The 20,313-nt window shown below is 35.2% G+C and overlaps 1 protein-coding gene and 1 pseudogene across 1 annotated transcript in view; one reads left to right on the top strand and one right to left on the bottom strand.

Moving 5' to 3' along the window:
- Window positions 1-17,736, top strand: part of ARHGEF38 (Rho guanine nucleotide exchange factor 38) — a 127,783-nt gene extending 110,047 nt beyond the window's left edge. Inside the window, exons 11-14 of the mRNA XM_032254861.1 lie at window positions 6,582-6,725; window positions 7,505-7,703; window positions 7,840-8,099; window positions 17,510-17,736. Coding sequence (XP_032110752.1) covers window positions 6,582-6,725; window positions 7,505-7,703; window positions 7,840-8,099; window positions 17,510-17,695 — 789 coding nt within the window. The 3' untranslated portion in view covers window positions 17,696-17,736. The remainder of the gene's footprint in view (window positions 1-6,581; window positions 6,726-7,504; window positions 7,704-7,839; window positions 8,100-17,509) is intronic.
- Window positions 12,996-20,074, bottom strand: LOC116534379 (annotated as a pseudogene).
- Between the last annotated feature and the right edge of the window lie 239 nt (window positions 20,075-20,313).

Genomic DNA, 20,313 nt, shown 5'->3' with positions numbered 1-20,313 from the left:
TCTTTTCCATGGGGAGCTCAAAGAGGGTTTCCTAGTTCAGGTTTACTGTGACTTACATATTTGTAGTTCTTTTTTGGAAATTCCTTTTCAAATGCCAAACACCTTTCAGTCTTGCACCACATGTCTGATGCAACATTGAAGCTTATCAACAATTTATATTCTGTACTTCTTCCTGATCAATAGTTCTTAGATGTTAACTACGACTATTTAAGATGTGGCTCTAATAAAAAGGCCATCTAAGTATAATGAAAGATGCAGGATAACTTTCAAACCATGCTTTGTTTTGATTTCATTTTTCCCCAAGAAGGAGAAGCCTGGTTATGTGTGTGTGTCTATGCGTGCACGTGCATGTTTACATGCACGTATGTGCGCATGTGTGTGTGCGTGTGTGTAGCTTAGCCTCCCATTAGGATATAATTTTATAATTATATTCCTAATGAGGAAGAAAGATATTTACAACTCATATCAACTTTGAAAAAAATAAGCTTGGTTTCTTGGCCTTACATTTCAAGCACACTAGTTATCACCTGAATGAGATGGTTAGCTATTCAATGGGTAACACCTGGAGCAGAATTAATTGTCCCTACTCTATTTTCTACTGTATATTAATTAACTTTTAACTTATACTTTGAATTAAATTAAATTGAATAAACAAGGGCTATGTTTACAGGTTCAAAAGTCAAAACTATGTAAATGTATAATCAGTCTCACACTCATACCTGTTCCTCTACCATTCCATCCCCCATTCCCATCCCCATTTTTATTAGTTTATTTTTATCCATTTAGGGCTTTCTCATGCCAGTAACAATAAATGCAAATATATATTTTTATTTCCTAAAAGCAAAAAACAAAACAGCATATTATAAATACCATTCTGCAACTTGCTTTTTAACAATATATTCTGAGGATGCACCTATGATAGTACATAGAGAGCTTCCTTATTCTTTTTAAAGCTTTATAGCAACTTATTGCATGGCTGTATAATAATGTATAACCAGTCCTGTATTTTTTAAATAACAACTTAATTGTGATATAATTTACATGCCATACATTCCATCTATTTAAAGTATACAATTTGATGATTTTTAGTATATTCACAAGAGTTGTGCAACCATTGCCACAATCAATTTTAGACCATTGTCATAACCCCCTAAAGGAACCCTGTACCCATCCACATTTTTTTCCCAATCTCCCCAGCTTTAGGCAACGATCAATTTACTTTCTGCCTCTACAGATTTGCTCATTCTGGACATTTTGTATAAATGAAATTATACAGTATATGATTCTTTGTGACAGGCTTCTTCTATTTAGCATAATGTTTCAAGGTTCATTCATGCCATAGCATGTTTCAGTACTTCATTATTTTAATTGTCAAATAATATTCCATTGTATGGATATACTACACTTTACTTATTCATTCATCAGTTGATGGGCATTTGAGTTATTTCCACCTTTTGGCTGTTGTAAATAATGCTTCTATAAACATTCAGGTTTTTAGTAGATATATGTTCTCATTTCTCTTGGGTACTCTATATACCTAGGAGTGGAATTTCTGGATCATATGTTAACTCCATGTTTAACCTTTTGAAAAACTACCAGACTATTTTCTGAAGTGGCTGCATTATTTTACCCCCTCAGCAGTATAGGCTGAGAGCTTCAATTTCTCCACGTATCTTTATTATTATTATTACTATTATTATTATAGCTGTCCTAATGGGTGTGAAGTGATATCTCACTGTGGTTTTTATTTGTATTTCCCTGATCCGCACTCTGTTTTAAAACTTATTAAATTGAAGTAATAACTTATATACATTAAACTGCACCAGCCTGAGCTGCACATCTCAGTTAATATTTGCATATATACATCTGTGTAGCCACCACCCAGATCAAGATACAACCCCTTTTAAGTTCCCATAAAGATCACGCATGACCATTCCCAGGCACCTAAAGGTAACCATTTTTCTAACCTGTACTACCATAGATTGTTTGACCTGTTTTGTACTTCATATAAATGGAATGATACAATATGTATTCTTTTTTGCATTAACCTGTCCCTATTGTTCATGTCTTTTCTTTTGATGAGTATTTGAGCTATTTCCAAACTTTTTCTATTACAAATAATGCTGGGATCATGATACGTGGGCAGATGTAGTTGTAGCACAGATTTATAGAAGTGATAGAAGTGGGATCTCTGTGTTAAAGGGTAAAGACTTACGTAATTTTGCTAGATATTGCCAAATTCCCTCCTTAACTATGTACCATTTTGGATCCCCACTTGAAACACATGAGAAAGCTGGTTTCTCTGGATTTTTGCCAATCTAATAGGTTTCAAATATAATTTTAATTTGCATTTCTTTAAGTATTAGTGAGATTGAGACTCTTCACATTTGAGGGCTCTTTACATTTATCTTCCTGTGAGTTCGTTGTTCATGTCTTTTACTCCTTTTTCTTTGGGTTCTTGATATTTTTCTCCTCAGTTTCTAGCAGTAATGTATGTGCTAGGGAGATGATCCTTTTGTTGAGATATAAACTGAGACTACTTTTTCCAAGCTCCCATTTGTCTTTGACTTCACTTGTGATTTTTTTTGATGCTGCTTGTTTTTTAAAAATATATAGTCAAATTTATTAATTTCATTTTATGGCTTCTAGATTTTGAATCTTATAAAGGACTTCCATATTTTGAGGCTCCAAATAAATTCAGCAGTGTTTCCTCTGGTATGGTTAGGGTTTCATATTTTTTATTTAAATCTTCAATCCATGTAGATTTTATCCTGATTTATGTTGTAAAACGTGGATTTAATTTTATCTTTTTCCACATGACTTTCCAGTTGCCCCAACACTATTTATTTAAAAATTACTTCTTGTTACTACTTTCTCAATGAAACTAATTTAATTTGCAAATTATTCTGAGGTCATGGTAGGAGGTGGGTTCATAAGTTCAGGACAAAGTCGAGCTTTGGCAGGAATTCACTAGTCAGAAAAGACGTTATTTTAGGTATCTTTGATCCCCACTTTGAATCATGTGATTTTTAAAGGCATCTTCAGTTTCTATTTTAAACAATCTGAGTATCATTCACATTGCAGTCCATAGCAGAACAAGAGCATAGAGATGCTTTGTTTTTGAAAAATTACCAGTGTCTTAAAGTAAAAGGCATTTTGGAGAAGTTATCCTCATTAAAATTATTTTATTCTATATTTTATATGTAATATATATATTTAAACTTTTTATTTTGTGATACTTATAGATCCATATGCAGTTGTAAGAAGTAATACAGAGATCCTGTACAGCCCTCACACAGCTTACCCAATGATAACACATCTTGCATAACTACATGTATAATGATTAGAGAACACTAGAGTACCTTGTTTTAATACCTGCTCATTGCCATATTACATTGGATAAATTAATGTATCCTTCTGTTTAAATTTTCTCATATGAACTAAAGCGAGAATAATAATGTATATAATTTTAAATTTTTTAATTGTATAAAAAATAACACAATTTACCATCATAAGAATTTTTAAGTGTACAGTTCAGTGGTGTTAAGTATACTTATATTTTTGCATAATAGCTCTCCAAAACATTTTCATCTTGCAAAACTGAAACTATATTCATTAAACAAATACCCATGCTCCCTCCCCCAAGTCCCTGGCAACCATCATTCTACTTTCTGTTTCTACAAATTTGACTACTTTAAATACCTCATGCAAATGGAATCATACAGTGTTTGTATCTCTGACTGCCTTATTTTACTTAACATAATGTCCTCAAGATTCATTCATGTTGTAGCATGCAATAGGATTTCTTTCATTTTTAAATCTGAATATTTCACTGTGTATAAAAAACACATTTTGGGCTGGATGTGGTGGCTCATGCCTGTAATCCCAGCGCTTTGGGAGGCTGAGGCGGGGGGATCACTTGAGACCAGGAGTTTAAGACTAATCTGGCCAACATGGTGAAACCCTGTCTCTACTAAAAATACAAAAACTAACCGGGTGTGGTGGCACACGCCTATAATCCCAGCTACTCAGGAGGCTGAGGTGGGAGAATCACCTGAACCTGGGGGGTGGAAGTTGCAGTGAACCGAGATGGTGCTACTACACTACAGTCTGGGTGACAGAGCGAGACTCTGTCTCAAAAACCAAAACCAAAACCAAAACAAAACAAAATAAAACAACACATTTCGTTTATCTACTCATCTGTCAGTGATCATTTGGTTGCTTTTATCTCTTGGCAATTGTGAATAATGCTGTAATGACCGCAGGTGTAAAAATATCTCTCCAAGATTCTGCTATCAATTATTTTAGATATATACCCACAAGTGAGATTGCTGAATCATATGGTAATTCTATTTTTAATTTTTTGAAGAATTCAAAGGTCTATTTTTAAATTTCATTTTTATTACTGTTATGCATGCACATATTAAAGTATTCAGGCTTGATGAAGAAAAACAATTGTCCTTCACTCTCTCCCTTCATTCCATTTCTCCTGCCTCAGTAGTAACTACTTTCCAACTCTTTTAGATGATTCTCTTGGTATTTACCTTCATATTTTAAAATAATACTCTTGTGTTGTCATTTCATTATTATTACATTTTAGGTATAATACATTCCACTATGAAAAATGAGGATTTAGCTCTCTCTTCTCTCTATACCGTCACATCTTCTATAGTCAGACATATTCTTTCTATTCCCCCCTTCAATGCAGTTGTATCATAATTTGGTTGAGTTCATATTCAGTGTGTAAAGTATATGATTTATGTATTAGTCATGATTCCAGTAGGAAAAACATAATGTACTCAAGTTAGGCATCTGGAGAAAATTTTAATAGAGAAACTATTTATAAAAATGTGAGTATGGTACAGGAAAACCTTTAGAAATAGTGCCACTCCCTGGGCAGGAATATGGGTTGCAGGTACAACATCTAGGTTTAAAGAAATATGGGGAGGGACCAGTCATAGCAATGTGTAGAGAGAGAGGTGCGTGAAGAGGGTGACTTGATAGGAGCTGTGTTTCTGTCAATACTATAGAAAGAAAAATGAGAAAATAAATATCCTTATCTCATTTTCTTCCCCCATTCTAATTTCCTACAGGTGCTCCTCATTGATGGATTGATTGAATCCATTGGAAGCCAGAGAGCAAGAAAGCTGTTGTGTATTTTTTTTTCTTTGTTCCTTTTTTGGTTGTTGTTCGTTTGTTTTGAGACAGGGTCTCACTCTGTCACCTAGGCTGGAGTGCCGTGGTGTGATTATAGAGCTCACTGCAGCCTCAACTTCCTGGGTCCAGGCATGGTAGTAAATGCCTGTAGTTCAGCTAATCAGGAAGCTAAGGCCAGAAAATCACTTGAGCCCTGGAGTTCAAGATCAGCCTAGGCAACTGGTCACCACTAAATTTTTTTTTTTTTTTTTTTTTTTTTTTTTTTTGAGACAGAGTCTTACTGTGTCACCAGGCTGGAGAACAGTGGCACGATCTCGGCTCACTGCAATCTCAGACTCCCTGGCTCAAGCAGTTCTCCTGCCTCAGCCACCAAAGGAGCTGGGATCACAGGCACACACCACCTCACTGGGCTATTTTTTTTTAATTTTCAATAGCAGGCCAGGTGCGGTGGCATGAGCCTGTAATTCTAGCACTTTGGAAGGCCAAGGCAGGTGGATCACGAGGTCAGGAGATAGAGACCATCCTGGCCAACATGGTGAAATCCTGTCTCTACTTTACAAAAAAAAAAAATTAGCTGGGTGTAGCGGTATGTGCCTGTAATCCCAGCTACTCAGGAGGCTGAGGCAGGAGAATTGCTTGAACCAGGGGTTGGAGGTTGCAGTGAGCCGAGATCTTGCCACTGTACTCCAGCATGGTAACAGAGTAAGACACTGTCTCAAACATAAAAATTAAAAAAAATTTAGTAGAGACCAGTTGCCTCGGCTGATCTTGAACTCCGGGACTCAAGTGATTTTCTGGCCTCAGCTTCCTGATTAGCTGAACTACAGGCATATACTACCATACTTGGCTATGATTTAAAATTTTTTTGAGAGACAGGATCTTGCTACATTGCCTGGGCTGTTCTAAACTCTTGGACACAAACAATCCTCTTACCTCAGCCTCCCTTTTGGCTGTGATTACAGGTGTGAGCCACCATGCCAGGCTTATGCAGTTTTTGAGGGGTGAGGATGTAAACTCCATTTCTTTATAGGAAGCAATGTTGAAGAATTTGTTTTAAAACCAGCACAGCCTCTTAATCAGTGCTCCCTCTTTTAGCTGCTTTCTCCTTGCCACCATCCTACCCACCATAAGGGAGGTACCTACTACCATGACCTCCTGAGCTTTTCTTCCAAGACTTTATTGCTATTTTTTCTCTTCTGATCTTTTACTTAGACTTGAAACTTAAAATTATTTTTATCATGTTTGCCGGGTTTCTAGAGACAGTAAATTAGACCATATTTATCTAGAAGTTCTAAAGTTGCCCTAACTTCTCACAATGGAACTATCATACATCTACTCAACTGTTCATCACAACTCAATAAATTTAACACCTGATATGATTATCTAGTTGTCTGGAAACAATGCCATATTATTTCTACTTATAGGTGCCACTGTTGGTTTCAAGCGTTTCTGAGATTCAGAATCGAGTACTAGAAGAGGTTCAAAATTTGAATTGTGTAAAAGACAACAGTGCCACCTTTATTGAGAGGAAACTCAGTTTTGAAAAGAAGAAGCCTGTGCATATTCTGGTGAGTTTGGCAGCATTCATGACAGTGATGACTTTCACTTCTTTGCCTCGTCCAAGTCGTAGTATCATATTATTTTCCATATCACTTACCTCATTCTAATATCCTGTAATTTACATATGTGTAGAATTTCTTGTACATTTCTATCCTCTATACCATAAGCTTCATAAGATCATGGATTTTTTTTCTGCTTTGTACATGATGCATCCCCAAAGTGCCTACAATGGTGCTTGTCACAATGTAGGAGACACTCAATAAATATTTGTTGAATAAGATTTTATAGAGATAAATCATATAGGCCAGCCCTTTCCTTTTCTACATAAGGCATATTAGGCTCCAGAGATAAGTGGCTTTCTCAAAGTCTCTTAGGGGCCAAGCTGGGGAGGAGTATAAGTCTCTCGATTCTTGTCTAATTTGCTGATGATATTTCACGGAAAAAGACATGTACATGTACAATTTACTTAATTGAATATTATTTATCAAGTGCTTAATATGCAAGGTGTTGTCTACAGAATCACAAAGAGTTAAAAATGGTTGTGCAACATCCAAGAGGGATTAGAACCTCTGCCTCTTGTTCTTTCTTCTCTACAACACTGCCCTCCAGTGCTTACTAGAGAAATTTTTCACTAGTAATAATTGCCTGCTCTATGCCTGTACCTTGAAATAATCCTCCAAAAATATATGACTTCTACATTTTAAAAATCCCCAGAGAAAAAATATTTACCAACTCCATGAGGATTTTATAATATATCTAAACCAAAACTTCTCCTTATTTCTCCCAGCCAGAAATGCCACATCAAACTGACGTTCATCGCTCCAAACTTCTATCCACATATAGTGCAGAGGAACTCTATCAAGCTAAGCGCAAGTGCAATGCTACACAAGAATATGACATCAATCTTCTGGAAGGAGAGTTGGTGGCTGTGATAGAACAGAGAGATCCACTGGGGAGTACAAGCAGGTGGCTTGTGGACACAGGAAGTAAGTTTTCCCTCAGATTACCACTCTTCTTTAAACTGAGATTTTCTGAGAGACTTCTATGTAGTTTCTCTGAGCACATGTTTGGGAAGAGTATATCCATGACCTTGGTTCTTCTTTCTTTTTATTTCCTATCCAGATGTGAAAGGATATGTTTATTCCTCCTTCCTAAAACCCTACAATCCAGCAAAAATGCAGAGAATGGAGGCCGAGAACAGGTTCTGTGATGATGACTTTGAAAACATCAGTCTTTTTGTGTCTTCACGGCCAGCTAGTGACAGTGCCACAGGCACCCCAGAAAGCAGCATTAGTGATAGCAGCTCATCTCTTAGTGGCACATGTGGAAAGTTTGAAACAAATGGTACTGATGTTGACAGTTTTCAAGAAGTAGACGAACAGGTAAAAATTTGAACGTTCATTTAAAAATAAGTGGCTGTTCAAATCATGAAAGAGACTCTCTCTACCCTACTCTATATGACTGTAACACTTGGTGGAAAAGTGTCAGCTTTGACATCAAGAAGACCTGGCTCTATTAGCACATACTTTCAGTGGATCTTTTTGCAAAAAAATGTAATTCCCTGAGCCTGTTTCCCTAAACGAAGCAAAAGATTAGAGATAATATGTATGTAAAATAGCCAGCACAAAGTAGACACACAATAAATAGGAGCTGTCACTATTACTACCCTGCTGTTAAATACTTAGAGCAAAGTGTCTTTTTATACTTCCCCATCAAAGAAAAGCAGTTCAATACTGAACAGATTGCTGCCATCAATAGCATGTGGGAAATTGTCCATGATTCCTCTAAGAGCAATATCTTCATTGAGCTATCTAGTAATTAGGCCTTTTTAATCTCATGTATAAAATGCCACACACTATATACTGAACCTTTTTTTTTTTTTTTTTTTTTGAGACAGAGTCACCCAGGCTGGAGTATAGTGGTGCAGCCTTGGCTCACTGCAACCTCTGCTTCCCGGGTACAAGCAATTCTCCTGTCTCAGCCTCCCGACTAGCTGGACTACAGGCGCATGTCACCATGCCTGGCTAATTTTCATATTTTCAGTAGACATGGGGTTTTACCATATTGGTCAGGCTGGTCTATACTGAAACTTTTAAGAGCTGTATTTCCCTCATTGCACTAATGCAAAGGCTACTGGTACAATCTTTTGCAAAATAGTAAGTTAATTATAGTGCAGCATTTGTTTTTGCATATCAGAAAGTTTCAGTATATTTAATTGTTCCTTCCCCAGTGGTGACTATTTAATTAATACCTTTATTTATTTAACTTGCTTTTTCTTTAGTGTTGTATTAATAATTTATTTAAATTTATTTTTATAGAGGTGATATAGATATAGATATAGATATAGAGAGAAGTTAAAATAGTAGAAAAGCATACATAAATTAAAAGTAAGCTGGTTTTGGTGGCTCATGCCTGTAATCCCAGCATTTTGTAAGGCTGAGGTGGGAGGAGAGCTTGAGCTCAGTTTGAGATCAGCCTGGAAAACATTAGCAAGACTTCATCTCTACTAAAAATCAAAAAAATTAGCCAAGAGTGGTTGCCCACATCTGTAGTCCCAGCTACTAGAGAAGCTGAGGTAGGAGGATCATGCAAGCCTGGGAGGTCGAGACTGTAAGCTGCAGTGAGCTGTGATCATGTCACTGCCCTCCAGCCTGAGCAACAGAGAGAGAGATCCTGTCTTTAATAATAATAATAATAATAATAATAATAAAGTAAAGGTTTTTAGTCTCTTCTCCCTTTGTCCTACTCATGAGAGACAATGCTTGGGTATATCCTTTGTATATTCTGTGCATATACAAACACATTTATACCAGTAGGAAAGATATCATATATGGTACATAGTTTTTCATTTAACAATATATCTTAGACACAATGAAACCTAAGTAGCTATCTTATTCCTTAAAAAGTTCTGCACGGTATTTACTTTCATGGATATATTATAATTTATATATCACCCTAATAATAGACATGTAGAATGTTTTGGGTTTTTAAAAATTTTCAAACAATATTTCAAGGAAGGGCTTTATCCATCTATTTTTGTTCATTTATACGGGCATATAAGTGTAAAACAAATTCCTAAAGTATTAGAGGGTCAAAAGGTATATACATGTAAAGTCTTTATAGACATTGCCATACTGCTCTTCAAAAATGTGGTATCTATTCAGTTTATTTCATTAATAGTTATTGGTTGCTGTCCAATTCATGACTGTTTTTTTTTGGTTTTGTGGCATTTTGTTTGTTTGTTTTTTCAAAAGCAGCTTATCAAGCAAGACCTTATTTTCATATCACAAAATTCAACCATTCATATAAAATTCAACCATGTATAATTCATGACTTTTAGATTTACAAAGTTGTGCAACCGTCACTTTAATCCCATTTTAAAACATTTCTTTCACTCCAAAAAATCCTTTGCACCTATTTGTAGTCACTCCTATTTCCCATCCCTAACCCCACTTTGCTTCCACAGATTTGCCTTTTCTGTATCTTTTGTATAAGCAAAATTGTACAATATGTGGTGTTTTACAGCTGTTTTTTTCACTTAGCAAAATTTCTTGAGAGTCTTCCATGTTGTAATATGTATATGCATTTTGTTGCTTTTTATTATCTAGTAATACTCCATTCTGTGAATATATTTTGTTAATGCATTCACCAGTTGATGGGCATTTGGGTAACTTCTAGTTTGGGGCTAGTATGAATTATGCTGCTATGAATATTTGTATGCAAGTGTTTGTGTGGATTTAATTTCTCTTGAGTAGACGCCCAGAAGTGTAATTTCTTACTGGTTTTATAAATTCATCTTTAAATTTTTAAGAAACTGCTAAACTGTTATCCAAAGTGGCCACACCATTTTAGTTTCCTATCAGCAATGTATGAGGGTTATGGGTTGCAGTTTCTTCACATCCTTGTCAATACTAGTTATTATTTGTCTTTTTATATTGTAGCCATCTTAATGGCTATGAGGTGGTGTCTCTTTGGGGTTTTAATTTGCATTTCCCTAATGATTAATGGTACCGAACATTTCTTCCTGTGCTCATTTGCCATTACCTTTCGTGAATGTCTATTCAAATATTTGCCTATTTTTAAAAAACTGGGTCATTTTCCTTCTTATTTTCCCATTGTGAGAGTTATTTATAAACTTGAGTGCAAGTCTTTTTTAATCAAATTTTTAATTTGCAAACATTTTCTCCTAGTCCTAACTGACTCTTAACTTGTCTGGACATTACTATGTGTTCTTATTGCCCTTGTGCCTTGAAGTTTCAAAACACTATTTCTCTATTACTTGTTCACTGTGTTGTTTATTAAGTTTCTAGAAGACACATTATAATGCTAACTAACGAATTTTTATCAGTGAAATCTATGTACCTGATTAAATGTCCTGTCAGACTTTGCCTTGTCCCAGTAACCTAGATGAACAGAAATCTGAGAGCCAAATTTGTCAAGACACTCTAAACCTGGCTTGATGCTGAGTTCTAGTTATTACTTGGCTCTACAGGGACTTTGCTCTAAGCCCCTCACATGGGCCCTTTCTGCCTGGTCTTTGTAGCATGAGACTGCATTTAGTTCCTACCAGCTGGTGCTTCAAAGCAATTTTCTCCAAGCAATCCTATCAATATATATCATGTGAATTAGGTCCATTAGAGATTTCCATTACCAAGAGAGGAAAAAATGAGATAATATTTTTTGCTCAAAACAAAAAATATATTAATGGCATGTCTTCATGAAGTGTTATTTGCTTTCTTTTTCCTCTGGGTTTGGAACCAATTCAAAATAGGCATAGCATCAGGAATAGAAATATAAGTATATATAAGTATTATTACTAATAAAACTGGATTGAAGATGCATCTTGGATCTGTAGCACATGGAATCCCTAAAATACTTTCCCTCAGAATAGAAACTACCCAACTCAAATTGAAGGTGAACCCTGTGTATGAATAAAATCTGTCCCAATAAACTTACTACAAGATGAGGAAGAAGATGCATCTGTTGAAAACTTCAGTACAAGTGAGAAAAGAAGAAAAGGCTGCATAGAAATATTTCCCTTAATGTCTTAATGCCAGCCAATAGACACACACAGGCCAGTGGTTTCCAGACTCCTCCTGTAACACATAATGCATAATATTTCATTGAAAACAGAGAGAAAGGATTATATCATGTTCCTAATCTTTGCGGGAGGGCTGTTTCTATTCTGTTGGCTTTTAGAAATTGTGGGGAGAACAAAATGATTAACTTCTGTATTTGTGGTATAATAGTATCAGTTAATACATTATAGAGATCCCTGTAATGTGACCAAAAGTGGAAGAATATTATATCTTCTTTACCAACAGTGAGAACACAGTAAATATTGTGATATCTCACATTTGTGGTACTTTACAAAGCAATTTTCTGTGTGGCTATTTAGACTTTTGTTCTCGATTTTATTATCAGAAACATCAGCTAAAACCTGTACTGGCTTAATTGGATGCCACTTTTAGTTATCATTTATTTCCCTCTCCCTTCCTATTGTGGCAGCACTTTTTTTTTTATTTCCTCCAGATTGCTATAGCATGTTGCCAAGGGGTGTTGGGTGTTAGAGGATGTAGTCTGGTTTTACTGATGGTTCTAGTGGACACTGACAAATAGGACAGGTGGCCTCTACCTCATACTCAGGGGGTATCTTTGGGGCCCTGAATACCATTCACATGTAGGCAATTTCAAACTAATTTAGATTCTAGTGGCTTCATGATTTTTATACTAGAGCTGAATTTTTAACCTGGACGCTAAGACCTGAAGTGGTCTATTAATGAGTTTGGGGGGATTTCATGAATCTCCTCAAATATGTTGGAAATATTGTGCTTATTTGCATATGTACACATCTATGGTAAAATAAATTTATCTTTTTGAAACAGACTTTTAAAAGAAAATTTTATCTAAAATGTTGGAAATCACTGCTGTAGAGGTTCAACTTGCTTATCTATTCTTCACCTTAAGTAAGAAGACAGATTGTTGTAAAAAAGAGCCTCTAAATTATGATCTGGAGCCTTTGTAGAATAATGGGTATGAGCTAATGGATATTCACAACCTAGCAGTACTGATTTACACCAAGAATCTTAATTTTTAAATTCTTCACTCTGTTTTTTGCTATATCAAAGAATAAAAAGCATTCAAGTAAATATTCCTTCCCATTCTAATGCATTCTTTCCTTTTATCCATCAAATGATAATGGCATGCTCTGCATTAGTGTTCCATGCTGCATAACAAATTACCACAAACTTGGTGGCTTAAAACAATACATATTTTTCAGGGGCTGTTGTCAGAAGTCCAAGCACATCTTAGCTAGGTGCCCTCCTTAGGATCTCAGGTAGCTGGAATCTAGGTGTACAATACAGCTTCCGAAACTGGGAGTTCTCTTCCCAGCTCATGGTCATTGGCAGAATTAAGTTTCTTGTTCCAGTTGGACTAAGGACTCCTTTTTCTTGTTTGCAATTAGCCAGAGACAGCTCTCAACAACCTGAGGCTGCTCTCAGATCCTTGCCATATGGCTTTCACTATAGGCAGTTTACAACATGGCTGTTTGCTTCTTTAAAGTCAGTAGGTAAGCATCTCTCTGGCTTCAAATCTCTCTTCAGAGAAGGGCTGAATCCTCTTTAAAGGTCTCATCTGAGCAGGTCAGGCCCATCTAGGATAATTCCTCTTTTGACTAACCCAGAGTCAATTTCTTAAGGACTTTAATAGGCACCTCTGCAGAATCTCCTTACCTTTGCTATGTAGCATAGCCTAATCACAGGAGTAATAGCACATCATATTAAGAAGTTCCAATCACAATCAAGGGAAGGAGATTACGTAGAACATGTACAAGACGGGGTGGGAATCTTGGGGTCCATCCTAGAATTCTGCCTTCCAGGGTATCTAAGATGCCTTGTCTGGCAAGCAGAATCTTGTCCTTGGCACTTCTCAAAAAGCACTAGGTTTAATAATGGCTAAAACCTAGTTTTGGGGGGCAGTTCAATGTCTGAGAATCAGTGCTATTTTCTTTTTCCACGTAAGTAATATTAAAAATATAATTTTTGACTTCTAAAAAAATAGTCATTTTGCTACCAATCCCATGTTCATAGTCTGGCCCTTCATCTTTACATTTTCCAAAGCTACCTATGATGATGATGATGCTACACATCTACTGTGTCATTGTTTAGGAAGTGCTTCAAAAAGTTGGCTTATTAACATGAAGAGATTTTCAAAAATAGTATGAGGTGAAAAACAGGTTGCAAAGTTATGTATACTATAAGTCCATTTTTATTACCACTTCAGGGTAGGTAGGTAAAAACAAAAATGGAACGAAGAAAGAAGAGAGGAAGATGGGAGGAAGGTAAAGAAGGTACTAATAGCAGTTGGGTGGGTTTTTGTTTCATTTTGTTTTGCTTAACTTTATTTAAAATTTTTTCTACATCAAAATGGCTTTGTGCAATTACAACATATAATTCTGAAATGAAGAACATGAAAGCTTGCTCCTGAAGGGTGAGAGAGAATAATGAGCATTTTTAATGAAATACAACTATTTTCGTTTCCAGAGATATATATGATACCATAAATGCTGATTTTGTAGCCTTTTAGTTTTAGAAAGGAAGATTAACATATATTATGACTTTCATTGCTGTTAATTGGAGAACTGGGATAAAAATAAAATGATATTCAGTGAAGAGAGGTAATGTGGCTCACTAAGGAAGGAAAAATTAAATACACACATATAGAATAAGGGAATACTGAACTGGCAATGTTACCACAGGGAAAGATCTGGTGGTTATAAGCAGTGGATAATAAATTAGGTATGAGTCAATAATACAGTGTTATAAAAAAAAGTAAACGTGGTAGAAAATATTGTAATTAAGGTGCCTGGACCAAAACATATTAGTATTTAAGGTTAGAAAGATACAGACTAAAACAATTAAAATACTGAAGATAATGAGAAATCTTTCAGTTCTTAAATGCACGACAGGTTAAAAATTCATAACTTGTAGTCTAACATTAAGGAGACTAAAAACACCAAAGAAGAGACTTAAAAAAGAGACTGAAAATTGAATGCTGTCTCTTTAAAAGCAGCTTACTTCTGTTTTGAGCATATAATGTATGCCTCCAGTTAACATAAATTATATAAAAACTAAAAAGTGCTTATCTCAAATAAATTTTGGGTCATGATTATCTAAAGTATTGAAATTATATAATTTTGTACTTTAAATTTACAATTTCATGATGATATATATTTAATGTTTAGAATATAAACTATAATTTCATACCAAACAGATCTAGATGGAAGAGTTTATATTTCGCTTGAGAGAATTCTGCTAAAGTGAAAGACTACCACAAATACTTAGGAATGGTCTATTAGTAGGCAATCCAACCTGCTAAAAACATCTATAGCTGCATTATTTATAAAAATTATAAAAGATGATTACCAACCACGAATGCAGGCTCTTACAGATGTTTCAGTGTATTATAGTACATTACATTCCTGAATAGTTCTGCAAACCAAAACCTCCATTCTGCTCCTGTGAATCTGTTCAATGTTTTCACTTTTTAAACAACAAAACAACAGCATCTACAATATACTAGAGACTCCAGTCCCTCTCTGCAACAATGCACACTCTGTACACACTTGCTAGAATAAGAGTTTGGTCTGTAACGAATTATGGGAAATGGACAAAGCACAGAATTTGGAGTTAGAAAATATTGGCCATAGCAGCACCAATTAACATAATTAAAAATGTTTCTTCTCTAAGACACAACTCACAGGGTTGTTGAGGACAAAGCACATTTAACATACAGCTGCCATGATCTCTATAAAAGATGTTTATTATTGCTACCACTCCACTGCTAAAAAATTTATACTATTTTTAATTTTCTTCACTTTAAAAAATTACGTAATAATTTGACCATGTTCATCAATCTCTTGCATGTATCTTATATGATACAAGATGATCTCTTCTATGATGTCCATGCCTTTCAGTAAATACTTGAATATTCCTACTAAATGTTAGGTCAAATTAATAAATATTTGAATTCCTACTTTGTACCATAAAGTGGTCAATGAAGAAAAGTTTAAATATGTGTCTTAGTCCATTTGGGCTGCTGTAACAAAACGCCATAAACTAGCTGGTTCGTAAACAACAGAAATTTATTTCTCACAGTTGTGGAGGCTGGAAGTCCAAGATCAAGGCATCAGTTTATACGGTGTTTGCTGAGGGACAACTTTCTGGCTCATAGATGGCACCTTCTCGTTGGGCCCTCACATGGTGGAAGAGGTGAAGAGTCTCTTTTGGGCTTCTTTAAAGAAAAACTAATCCCATTCATGAAGTTGAAGGCCAATCACCTCCCAAAAGCCCCCCCTCTTTATAGCATTACCTTGTGGATTAGGCTTTCAAAACATAAACTTTGGGGGAAAACAAACATTCAGACCACAGCAATGTGGTTCTTTCCCTGGGGAGCAGCTAATATTAGTTGATAAATCAATATACCAATCAATAGAATCAACATTTCACCAAAAGTTAAATAACAGTTTAACATTTAAATAACAACTTCAGCTACAGCTAGTCTCCTCTCCACGCTGTCCACTCTCTTTTCCTGCTTAATGAAGTAATGAAGTCACCTTATTTCTCTTGATTTCCTTTATCTATTGAACTTCAAGTTTGAGAGTTAATCTGCTTGTCTTTTCCTATACTTTGTTTCATGTATTTGTCTCTGTATCTTCAAATATGTCATATTCATCCCTTGTCAGCTTTGTCATTTATGAAAGATAACTTCTTTCAAAATCTAGCTCACCATTAGCTGATGTATCATCTATGTGTACAGTTCTTGCTGTTTTGATGTGTTTTGTTTTGTTCATTGGCATTTTCTTTTCTTAGCTGACTTATAAGTTCTCCAATAAAATAATACCTAGCACTTAGTAGGTACTTCAAAAATTTTCATTAAATAAATGAATGGGAATAAATGTTGCTAGCCAATTGCCTTATTTTATGCCATAACTGGTTTTTTTTTTATTATCAATCTTACAATTTTATTGGAAGAATAACTAAACATTTATTTTGGGGCTTCTTATGCATTTAATGATTATGAAGTGTTCTTTTGAGGTCAGAGAAAAATTCTTTTGACTAAAGTATTTTATTATTCCAGGCCACAAAATGATTTTTAAAATTATAAATACATTTTAAACAAAAAAGTAAAAATGAAAATCAGCTATAATTGTACCAAAGAAAGAATAATATTAGACTTATATTGTACATCTATGTTCTTTTAAAGGCTATTTTATCATAAGTGTTTCCCATGTTATTAGTCTCAGAAAGCACTGTTTTAATGATTACAAATTTCCTTAGTATAAGGGTCTGGGATTTAATTATTTTCCTCTTGCCTAACTTCTAGTGCTATTCCTACTACTCTCCCACTTTTCACCATTTGTATGGGTATTGAAGCAACACTGTTATGCAAAAATTTCTGCCAATGTTTCTGTAGAAGAGATTCTTCAAGCTATTTTGATTCACAAGGAATATTTTAACATTATTACAAATCTTTTAATAGAAGCTGCCAAGTTGCTTTCAAGCATGGACAATTTAGACTCCTCCTAACAGAATAGTAAGAATATCTATTTCACTCCATTCTCACCTGGGTCATATTTTAGCCAAATACATCCAATAGAAGGAGTTGGACAATGTGACTTTGGAAAAATAAGAAAACTTTAGCATCGGTTCTAAAAGCTTGGAAACCCTTATGATGTTTCTTTTAATATTCATGTTCCAATTCCAATAATGTCATTTGTTTCTTTGTCTAGATTTTCTATGCAGTTCATGCTTTTCAAGCACGGAGTGACCATGAACTCAGCCTTCAGGAATACCAGAGAGTTCATATACTTAGGTTTTGTGACCTAAGTGGCAATAAAGAGTGGTGGTTAGCTGAAGCTCAAGGGCAGAAAGGATACGTGCCCGCTAACTACCTTGGAAAGATGACTTATGCTTAAGAAAATAAGCCTCTGACTTTTATTTTCTGGCAAATTGTTAACTGACTACCTCATAAAACTGACATTACAAAACTTTGGACCAGAAAGCAAGAAACCTCCAAACTACAGAAACTGATACAGTACTGGGTTTTCAAGAATTCTGTATTTCTTATTGCATGAATGTATTATAAAGGACACATGTTGAAAGAAATACTAAGCCAACAGAAATAGCAAAGCAAATGGCCCAAACTTGGACTATCAACTACTTCAAAGTGAAGATCTTTTGAAAGGGTAATTATATTCTTTTATCCTGAAGAAAGGTTGGATCCAAAGATTTTTCAATTTCCTTTTTTTTAACTATATGATGTATTTTGCCTCAAATGTTTTTTTCATATTGCCCTTGCAAATGCATATGCTTATATACATACACATAAACCATATATATTACATAGTCTATACACATGTGGATAATATAAATTATGCACCTATATATAAACCAGAGTATACACTAAATATACAAAATAGGAATATATTGCCAATAGAAGTCTTTGATAATGTTTTGTTAATGTTTTTTGTTTTGAAACAAAAGAAAACTGAATAGCTTGATATTAACATGTAATATTACTGAATGCATACTATATGCCAGATATTGTTCTAAGTGCTTTATATGTAGTAACTTGTTTTAATACTCAAAACATTATGAAGAAACCATGGTCCAAAAAGGTGAAGTAATTTAACCCAAATCATATTGCTAGTAAATGGTGGGCTTGGACTTAAACCGAGGTAGTGTAAACCAGAAATAAAATTCTGAGGCCCCCCAACCATCTCAATAGACTTCCTCCTCAGCCAGAGCTCTTTTCTTTTTTTTTTTTTGAAAAGAGACAATAAAGAGTTTTTTTTTTCAAAGGTATAACTGGATACGTAGATTTGTTTACAACCATTCTTGTGAAATACCTTTTAAGAAAATATGACCAACTTCTTTGCAAATAGCAGACACATAACTCAACTATGATAACCCAATTTTTGGTGGATAATGTACATGATAGGCAGAAATAGGAAACCTCACACTGGTAGATTACTATCAAATACTTAGTCAAAACTCTGTTTGTGGCCCCCACTTCTTGATTGATTTCTATGCCCACTTCATATTCTACCATCTTGTCAACTTCTTGAGTGACTCTTTTGTCAACTCTACCTGACTGGCCACCAGCTCGACCATCTGACCACCTGACTGGCCCAAGTGGCCACTTGACCAGCCACTCCTCTCTGGAATTAGATGTGTTTCCATCATAATATTCTTCAATTTCAGATAATTTGGCTGGCACTGCAAGTATCGAGTTGGAATCATGCCACTCTGCCTGTAACCTTTCTGAGTCAGTTGTAGCAACATCAAAGCAAACACCCGTATATCCTTTCAGAAGGCACATTCTGGTAATCTGAGACACTGCATTACTACTCAGCTTTCTGTTAAGTTCTTTCTAAGCACAGCTGACATTCTGTATTTCCTTTAGGCTTTTCAGAGTCATGGTGACAAACTCCTTATCAGAGGTGATCAAAGATTGTGGTTCAAAGCTTGATGCACCAGAAATGTGGGCTAAAGCTGCAGCCAATGCCTCCACTGCCCCTTTCTTTTCTATAAGCATCTGAGCTGATGGTCAGAAAAAATCGACAGCAGCATAAGAAACAGAAGCCAGAAACCTGATGGCATCCAAGCTTTTAGATTTAACTAAATCCACTGTAGAAGAAACACCTACACGTTTAAAAGTAGTTCCTACTTTTTGTTCCACATATCTTAGTTGACGTCTTTCTCTTAGTTGATAAAAACACATACAAATCTCTGTCCATCCAGCTCTACCTGTGCATCCAGAGCAATGGATATAGGACTCAACATCCTGAGGAGGAGAACATTGAATCACTAAGTCAACTTCAGGAATGTCCAAACCATGGGCAGCTACATTGGTTGCCACCAAAACTTTAAAATTATCTTCTCTGAAGCCTTTTAGTGTAATTTCTCTTTGCGACTGTGCAGCTTCCCCATATAAACACTGGGCATTCTGTTTTGCATGTGGATTAATGGACATTTCTGTTACATTCTTCTTGATCTCACAGCAAATAACAGTCCTTCCTTCAGATCCACTGTAGACTTGAAGGACATCTCATTACCATCTATGTTTTATAAAGGAAGAAGCTGAGGACCTCACATGGAAGAATTGGGATTTAAAACCAGGTCTTTTGATTTTAAGGCTTTTCCTTTTAGTGTTTTCCCTTTTCTTTTCCTTAAGTCACTAAAATCTACGGTTTAGTCTTACAAAAAGTAAGATGTACAAAATAGAATGATAGTGACCACATATCTACTAATGGGATTAAAATGTACAATCCTAAAAACTTACTTTCATTCATTGAGCCATTAAGTATTGAGAGTTACAGTGGGAAAATACGCTGTACAAGACAAGCAAGATCCCTCCCTTCATACCACTTAAATTCTAGCGAAGAAAACATCTGCACATAGCAAACTAAATAAAATGATCATAAAATAATAAATACTATTTATATAAAACTGGCTACTTTCATTAGCGCTCAAAGAGTCTTGTAGCTCACTTTATGATATGAAAAAAATCAAGGTCTAAAATCTCGAGACA

The sequence above is a fragment of the Sapajus apella genome, unplaced genomic scaffold, assembly GCF_009761245.1.
Source record: "Sapajus apella isolate SASKATOON/1434 unplaced genomic scaffold, GSC_monkey_1.0 scaffold87, whole genome shotgun sequence".
Classification (NCBI taxonomy): domain Eukaryota; kingdom Metazoa; phylum Chordata; class Mammalia; order Primates; family Cebidae; genus Sapajus; species Sapajus apella.
The sequence above is the reverse complement of the archived record's forward strand: the minus strand, read 5'-3'. Positions and strand labels throughout refer to the sequence as shown.